The following is a 9725-nucleotide window of genomic DNA, read 5'->3' as shown; positions in this document are numbered from 1 at the left end:
CATTACCACATTAAAAGCAGGATCCTTGATATAAAGTAAACGTTATTACCACGGCGTACGTTAACATCGGGGGCAATCTAATTTAACTAAATACCCCTGCGATTCAAGGTGAGGTGAGGTGAAATTGGGTTTAACGTCGCGTCCAAGATTATTGCACTTATATAGCGACGTGCATGCACGTGTATGTGTGTGTGTGGCTGCTTGTACTAGTCCGGACTGATGCCGATTTATAGTGCTAGCTCACTGAGATACCATGCCGCAGTTTAACATGAATACCCCATGCAGACACAGTATACTGACTCCGAGCCGACCAGTCCTTGTTTTAGCCCCTTAATGCCGAGCGCCAGACAGGGTAACAACAAGTACAATCTTTTAACGTCTTTTTGTATGACGCGGCCCGGGATCGAACCCTGGACCTTCCGCTCTCCGGGCGGACGCTCTACCACAAGACCACGGAGGCAGTCCCCTGCGATTCAAGTAGTTATGCCTTAACAACCTGGGTTGTACGATGTTGTACGGTTATAAGAGTGATCTTTTTAGAAGATTACACCCTTTATCTATCGTCATATAAGTGTCTAATTAAAAATTGGTAAACGGTAGAACCTCGGAATTGCAGACCCTCGTTAATCCGGACACCACACTTCTAGATGATTTTGTTAACCCCGTACCTTGCTTTGGCCACGCTAACGATATCTGGTCTTCTCGTCCCGTGTTGACGTTGTTATTTTGTAAAAATTATAATCATTTTCATAGAAAAAATCAGGAAATGAGTCTCTGTATATAACTGATAGCTTGAAGAAGGTGTTTAGTGATAGAGTACGACAATATGAGAATATCATTATTCGACGTTTGATTTTTAGAATTTAATATGTACAAGTGTTGATTCTACCAGTTTCAATTTTTCGTAAACAGAAGAACCTCAGAAGACCAGATACCCTTAATCGGACACCACGCTTCTGGGACGTCTTTTTAAGGACGAAAGCCCGTTGTTTATCCGGATATTGTCCCTTGAAATGTCACAGTCCAAATTACGGAGGTTTCATTATATATCCCTTTGATAACTTAGGAAATTGATAATTATGTATGTGAAATTTAATACATGTTCCTTGTCCTAGGTCTAAAGAAGTAAAGAACGTTGTGGATTACCATTTGTCATGGTGTCCTTGAGATCAAAGACTAACTGTTGATAAAGGCGCGTTTATCACGTGATTCTTTGCGCACATGGCATGTTGTGTTTGCCGAACAAACAACTGCACTGATATCTCGCTGATTTAGGACGATAGTTACAAAACAAGTGTTTTTTTAAAGTCACATTGACACCATTTAACATTATGACTGATATTTATATTTTATTCTAAAACAGGATTTATATTATTGATCATACCATGAAAGTGGAGTAATATTTGTAAAAGTAGTAGAAGTAGTAATAGCAGGAGTAGTTGTGCCATATATAGTTGTAGTAGTTGTAGTAGTAGTAGCAGGAGTAGTAGTAGTCGTAGTGGTAGTAGTAGTAATAATAGCAGCAGTAGTAGTGTCATATCGTAGTCGTAGTAGTATTAGTAGTAGTCGTAGTAGTAGAAGTAGTAGTAGTAGTAGTAGTAGTAGTAGTAGTACTGATATAAACATACATATGTGGTTTTCTGGTTTGTACATGTAAGAAAGTTTTTAAAAAGCTGTTATTCTCTGGAAACTCGAGAAAAGTTATAGAGTGAAAACTATAAGCTTGATATAGTATCTTATAGAGTATGAGGATTGACTTTTACGTATATTAATTCCAAATATCACCGAACCTTTGAAGAGTGTGCATGTTATTGTATCATTCACGGCGACTTATTCAATTCCAGCAGATTGTGTAGAGCTTTAAATTTTCTAGGCAAACAAAAACTAGGACAAACTATTTGTCAACCTAAAATTTAAACTGATAACCTTGAATGTACTGAGGAATAGACCATTAAGTATTTTGGGGATGGTGTATGGTGGGGCTAGGATTATTTGTAAGTTAATACAAAGATAATTCTAGAAATCATTTCCTTAAAACATAACATATTTGTCCACAACGCATCTGTATAGTGATTAGATGACGTAAAAAGGTTCAAAACATAACCCCCATGCACATAGAAGTGGGGTGGGGTGTACCCACACGTCTAGCATATTTTAAAGTTTTAACTCATATTTAGAACCTTGACATGATACTCTCAATATATTGTTAAGTTAAAAACTGACACGATGACGTCTGGGTTAACAATCTTCAATGGTCCGTGGTAAAGTGGATCTCCGCGTCATATGTTTCTCATTACCCCATTACGTCACTGGCGTGGCTGCTGCACACCAAAAAATTTAAATACGAGGGTCAAAATTTTCCTAGCTGACTAACTTTCGACTATGGGTCACAACAAAGTGAAATTATCAATGTAGTACATTGTTCAAATAGTTCATTGCAAGTGTATTTGATCTGTTGGGGCCGTTTGTATTTTAGTGACAGCCAGATAGGGGTCCAAATGGACTAAGAAATGGAAAAGAACGAGAACCAAGCAGTCATCTAAAAAACTCCCCTAAAAATATTCATGACCGCATGTCACAAGTGTATGGGGATAAGTGCCATAAGGCAGCTATGTTAAAGGCTGGGGGAGCAACCTAGGTCTGGACGTCCCTCAGCTTCCATCAATGAAGATTCAAACAAGGAGATAGAAAAACTTATACGGTCAGATAGACATATTACCATTGCTGAACTTGAGGAAGACACAGGCCAAAGCCATGAATCCAGTGAAACTTTTATTCATGATCATTCATAGATGAATAAGATATCTGCTCGTTGGGTGCCAAACATTCTAAATTGTGATCTTAAGGAAAAAAGAACTGATACTGCCAGACAAAAAATATAGAGCTGATTGAGGGGGGTCTCGTCAAATTCAAAATGAGATTTGAGGCGGGTCAAAACGTCAATCCATGGAATGGCACCATTCCACTTCTCCGGCACCAAATGTATTCAAATCGTCAAGATCAGTGAGGAAAGTTATTGCTGTATTCTGGGATGCAAAGGGTGTGATCCTTGTTGATTACTTAGAAAATCAAAAGACGATTACCTGTGCCTACTTAGCTGTTTTACTTCATCGCCTAAGAGATTCTATAAGAGAAAAGCGGCAAGGAATGGTGAATGCTGGAGTTCTACTATTTCACGACAATGCCTCTTCTCACATTGCTCGACTTGCAAAGGTTGTTGTGTGACAATGTGGGTTCGAAGAGCATCCTCACTCTCCATACTCCGCAGACCTGGCACGAAGTGATTTCCACCTGTTTCCTAAACTGGAAGAACACCTTGACTACAACGATGACCTCACAGCTTCCGTGAATGGGTTTTTCAAGGTGGCTTCAGAACCTTCTTCCTGGCTGGATTTGAAAATCTTCACTATCGATATGAGAAGTGTATTGAAAAGCAGGCATATTTTGTTGAAAGACACTTCCACAAATGTTGGTTTTGTTTGTTAGGCTTAGAACTTTTTGATCAACCCTAGTAACATTTTACACGGCAGTTTTAACAATCACCAGATAATACAATTTTCACACATAACATTCATTTGTTTTCAAGACAAATTTAGCCTAAATATCCCTATGTTCATTGTTTGGCATAAAGACAACACAATTATCAATGTTTTGACGAATGCTAAGCGCCAATCTACACCTGACACGTTTTACACATTCTTTTATTGATAAAAATCTATTTTATTTAGAAATGTCAGGAAAGCGTTTAACACCAGATTGCATCCCTAGTCTTTACGTGTTGACATCAGACTGATTTATTTTCACTCGGTAGATCTTCCTCACTTTCCTCGCTGACTAACCACAAGCTCATGTCAATATGGATGAATATGTCTAAGTTCATTGAGCAAAAATTCAACGTTTTCATCGTCGGCACTGTCAGGTAATGCCATGGCGAAGGCTACTAATCTACCAAACACCATACAGAAACAGTGATCATCTGCAAGTCAACTCTCTTCTATGACGCCACGTCGCGTGATGACAACTCTGCTCATTGACTCTCGGTAGTTTCCGGTATAGGGGTAGGCTATGACGTTTTTGCCACATATATTACCATTAGATTTTTTCCCTTCACGATACGTGTTTTTAAATAAATGATTTAATCCCATATTTATAGTTTACGGTAAATCTGCCTTAACGTCGCTTCAAGTCTCCTTTTAAAGCTGCACAATCAAACAGGTTTACTCTTTGGTGAAACCCACGAGCACTGGCGAGTCAAGGAACTGTACTTATGTAAAGGATATTTAAAGAAATATTACATTGAAAAGAAAAGTTTGGGGCAAAATCAGTGAGAAACACATCGACCTTGACCCGAATTCGAAATGTTTGACCACATGATTCGTAGAAATTTATCGTGATTATGGAAATGGCTTTTGTCGCTTTATATTCATACGCTGTGGGTAAAAGATCTTCTAATGTGACGTGCCTCGTTATCAAAATACAAGTAAATGAACAAACAAGTGTTGATTCCAAACTCATTCACCAGTGAAATGTTTTTTATACTTTCAGTGTGTGACGTCCTCTTTCATCAATCTTATTCAAGACAGGCGCTTTAAGAGAACAAACCATCTTCTTATCAAGTAAGACAAGTTCTATGTAATAAAGAAGTTGTTCATCCATAGAATTTGTCTTACTTCATCACACCAACTTCTAAATGCCACTTAAAGAAGGCATCTTCTTATCGTATTTGCATCTCTACACCATAAAACAACCATCTAATTAAATAGTATTCTCATGCGTACATGTGTGGAATAACGCTCTACTGGTAACATAATAAACATTCCTGAGTGAACATTTCAACCGAGTGCAGTGATACATCATTGTAGTGTATTTGGAAAGATTTCCACTTACCGTCATCTCGCCACGCCCCTTCTACCTGGCCCGCTGACGTTCCTGCTCCCCAAACAAAATTGTCAGGAAACTGTCCAAAATGATACCCATTGTCCTCTGTTGACGAAAGACACAAGGCAAAGCCTGTACTGCACAGGAGGAGGCTGTGAAATAACATCTTAAAATCAACCCCACTTCCTGCTCAGACAGTATTTTTTGCTGTGCCCTACACGATGACCAAGAATGGGTCCTTGCAAAACTGCATCTGCGAAGTGTCTCAAGCTAATGCTACTGTGGCGTGATAACACTCCCTATCGCTCCTGGTGAACCGAGCAATGTCTCTAGCGCTTCAGCCTTGTGGAGTTGAATATTCCACAACTCCAAGAATGTGTTTCTAGAAGAAAGAGATCGTTTTAATCCACATGTATATTATTGTACTCATACTTACTCATTTAAGTCGGATTTTACACGAATTTCAAATATGTACGATATTAATTCACATGCCGGTACGCTTGATGTGCGTAACTTTTATATTTTTATGTTTGTTCATTCTTAACAGACCGCCTCCGTGGTCTAGTGGTAGAGTGTCCGCCCCGAGAGCGGAAGGTCCGGGGTTCAACCCCCGGCCGCGTCAAACCAAAAGACGCTTAAAGATCGTACTTGTTGTTACCCTGTCCAGCGCTCGGCATTAAGGGGCTGAAACAAGGACTGGTCAGCTCGGAGTCAGTATACTGTGTCTGAGTGGGGTATTCATGTTAAACTGCGTCATGGTATCTCAGTGTGCTGTCAGTCAGGACTAGTACAAGCAGCCACACACACACACACACGTGCATGCACGTCGCTATATAAGTGCAATATTCTTGGACGCGACGTTAAAACCCCATTTCACCTTAAATTCCCCTCATTCTTAACATCGTCATAAAATGCATTTGATCACATGAAGACATTGAAACATGTATATGGTAATACTTATCCCACAATAATGGATACAAAATGTACCTGCACGTATCGTCTAAGGGGCCGCAATTCGCTGTGCAGATTTTCTTACGTTGGGCACTCGAGAAACTTATGATTCGTATGTTCGAATCCCGTTTCTTCCGGGACAGGTCCACACCCATGCTCGTGGATTTCACGGCGGAGACCTGTATCAATTCGGGCTTTGTCCCTACATTAACCTGACTGGAAAAAAACTGGATTAAAACTGGAAAACGTTTAATAGCGGTCTTAAACCCAACTCACTCATTCAATCAATCACTCACTCACCTACACGTATCACCCTAGCATAAAAAGGAGTGCGGGAGATAGTTATTTGATCATATCATCTTTATTGTTTTTTACAATGTTTAATTTAATTTAGATGCGATCAAAGGACATATGTGTAATAGTTCATGGATTGGATGAAATATGATGATTTTTTTCACCATACATGTAGCCCGTTTTCCTCATGTCGACTTGATCAGTACAGTAGAGCCTTTTCACTTCATGTTTGTTAAAAGTCCCCTTTAGACATACGTTCTCCGAACAAAAAAACTATTATCTCACCTATTATTAAAATACAACCTTCGGATTGGCTAAGGAGCGGGCAAATATTATCGTAGCCTGTCATGTACCCTGAGAAGTTAATCGGTACACACCACAGGTAATGTGCTTATCTCACATCGTTGCTCTCGTATCGTTGAGCTGAAATGAACCGATGTTTATGCGAAGGGGTAAAGGGGAGTAACTCGCTACGTTTGCGTGGTCTGCTGGATGTCAAAATGGCTGAATCAAAGCGTTTTACTTGGTGAAACCTAGGACATATACTCTCCATCAAAAGAAACGTGAATGTCGTACATGTTGGTTAAGATATGACTTACTCATTTTCAAGAGATATTAGATTGGATCGATGCACAAACGAACATTCTGGTATGTTGTGTGAACCGATGCTCATGGACGCATCACATGTGACGTCATAGATCCATGACTCGAGATGCACCGTTTGTTTCGCACAGGATTATCGTGTACAGATTAGAAATCACGTGCAGAATATCGTGATAAGAAAAGAGAGACCCTGTCTCTTCTCAACGCATATACAGTAAACTACGGTTATAACGAACACTCTTATAACGAACTGACGAGTATAACGAACCTACTTTTTTGTCCCGACTATTTGCTGTCGTTATGCTATATATATGCTTATAACGAGCTACGGTTATAACGAACTAAAATTAGTGGTCCCTTTGAGTTTATAACCGTAGTTTACTGTACTTCTCTACATGATTCTATGGCTCGCGTTTCTTTCGACGGTGAGTATATACTCCAGGCCTGTATGAATGAAAGTGGGTGAGATGAATTCGTTGTCAGCCAATCCCTCGGACCATGTGGCCTGAGGGTTCGGGGTACATAGGCTTACACACCGGGTACATCACACCATATACCCATCGAGATCGGTTGACAACTTAAAATGTTAACTTAGTTTTAATCATCAGGTGTAAGTTTTGTTTGTATGTTTTTTTGTTTAACGCCGCACTTAGCAATTCCAGCAATATGACGGCGGTATGTAGATAATCGAGTCTGGATGAGACAATCCAGTGATTGACATTATGAGCATCGATCTACGCATTGGGATACAATGACATTCATCAACCAAGTCATCGAGCATGGACACCTGATCCTGTTAGTCGCCTCTTACGACAACCATGGGTTGCTGAAGACCAATTTTGACCCGGATCTTTGTCCGGGTGTAAGTAGTATGATTGTGTAGACTGAATATGGAATTGTATATAATAACTTTTCTCTGTATGCTTTGTTGGTTCCTTTAAATTTGTTTGTGTGTAAATATTCTAGTTATATATGATGAGAATCTGTACCTAATCAAGTCTGGACCAGACGAAACAGTGATTGGAATGATGAACAGCGGTACCCACCACTGTCATGCAATCAACTGAGTCACGAAACTGACCACCCGATCCATTAAGTCACATCGACAAGCGTAGATAGGACATAGTATTCTAATCAGGACTCCCCAGGAGCATCTGCACTAATTATACATATCCGTCACAATATGGTTGGTTTGTTGGTTTATTGGTTAACGCCGCACTCAGCAATATTCCAGCTATATGACGGCGGTCTGTAAATAATCGAGTCTGGACAAGACAACCCGGTGATTGATATCATGAGCATCGATCCACGCAATTGGGATCGATGACATGCATCAACCAAGTCAGCGAGGCTGTCGCCTCTTACGACAAGCATACTCACCTTTTACGGCAAGCATGGGTTGCTGAAGACCTATTCCGTCACAATATGGGATCATTATATTATTACTATATATTTTCCCACTAAATGTAACCTTGTCTTTCTTATTTGAACAAGAGCTGACCAGAGAATATCTAAAACGGAATTATAGTACGTTTTGTTGATACTCAATCACTTACACTGTATGTACTTGGCATTCGAGCTGCAGGTGCAGAAAGATACGAGGTTGTTTTAGAGTGAGTCTCTTGTTAGCCCAACATCTAAATATGATGGAAATACGACACAAAATCGTCATAATTGATTTCGTTCCTTACAAGAATACAATCGACGCATTTTGGACGTTTGTGCAGATCGATCATATGAAGCGTCCATTACACCACGTCGGATGCAGAACCAATGAACAACAAACGTGTGAATAAATCCGACTGAGCACATTGTCCCCCGTGAGGAATTGGTTGTAAAAATGGTCCCCAGTAACCTATGTTTATCGTAAAATACTTAGGTCGTTGTTACCCTTAGGATCAGGTTTGTCTGGTCTAGATTCGATCCTATGAGCCCTCCGTGAATACGTTGGGCTATTGCTGACTGCAACGTCATTCATTCACTCACTCTCTTGAATAGTGTAGTTGACATATATACGACGTAGGGTAGCCTAGTGGTTAAAGCGTTCGCTCGTCACGCCCAAGACAATAGTTCTCTAAATAGGTACAGTGTGTTAAGCCCACTTCTGTGTCCCCCGCCGTAACATTGCTTAAAAATTCCAAAAAGCGGCGTAAAACCATACCCACTCACTTGATACATGTTGTATTTTATTCATGTAGTTATCCATGCTCTAACGTTGATAACACGGAGTGAGGACTCAAACGTTGGCAAATAGTACAGATTACGATTCAAATTGATTTTTGCACGAACAGGAAAAAACAGTTCAAGGACATAAAACGGTTGCGTTTGAGACCCACGTAGTCTGTAGATTCATACATCAGTTAAAGCGCAAAATCATTCTACTCAGACTAAAGTGGCCACGTTGTCCGGATGCCGAGGTATTCTATCGCTGTCGGATGACAGGTGTATTATCACTGATGATTAATCGATAAACACCCATGTCAGGATATCTCTGAGTATCATCTGCTGGGTGTAAGATCTGGGTGAAGTAAACTGCCGGGCAAAAGAACGTACCCACCCATGTTTGATGGTGGCTAAAAATGAAACAAACAAGAAATAGTTATTCGATGGTGATGTTTTTGATACGGATATCATTGTTGTGTTTTTTTTGGCCTTACTGTTTTCAGCCGAGTGAGTGAGTGAGTGAGTGAATGAGTGAGTGAAATGACCTACATACATTGTACCCATGTGGGGAATCGAACCAGAACCTTCTACGTAACGAGCGAACGATTAAACCACTAGGCTATCCCACCGCCCTATTTCAGCCCAGTAACGTTTTGATAACGTTTGTAATGTTTCACGCCAGAAACCTATGATTGTGGGTTCAAATCCCGGTTCGCCCCGATTATGTTTCTAGGTTTGTCTGCACCATACCCGTGCTCGTGGGTTTCACCGAGGTGGTAAACGTCTGAGACCTGCATCACTTCGGGCTTTCCTCCCACATTAAGCTGACACGACGT

At 40.3% G+C, this 9725-nt stretch overlaps 1 protein-coding gene across 1 annotated transcript in view; it reads right to left on the bottom strand.

The window, feature by feature from the left end:
• The window catches only part of LOC124113782, a 71690-nt gene extending 66463 nt beyond the window's left edge, over positions 1–5227 (bottom strand). The window contains exon 1 of the mRNA XM_048381358.1: positions 4888–5227. Coding sequence (XP_048237315.1) covers positions 4888–5044 — 157 coding nt within the window. The 5' untranslated portion in view covers positions 5045–5227. The remainder of the gene's footprint in view (positions 1–4887) is intronic.
• Positions 5228–9725: the final 4498 nt, after the last annotated feature.

This window comes from Haliotis rufescens, unplaced genomic scaffold, assembly GCF_023055435.1.
Source record: "Haliotis rufescens isolate VD_foot unplaced genomic scaffold, xgHalRufe1.0.p SCAF_38, whole genome shotgun sequence".
Classification (NCBI taxonomy): Eukaryota; Metazoa; Mollusca; class Gastropoda; order Lepetellida; family Haliotidae; genus Haliotis; species Haliotis rufescens.
This window is presented reverse-complemented; position numbering and strand designations above follow the sequence as displayed.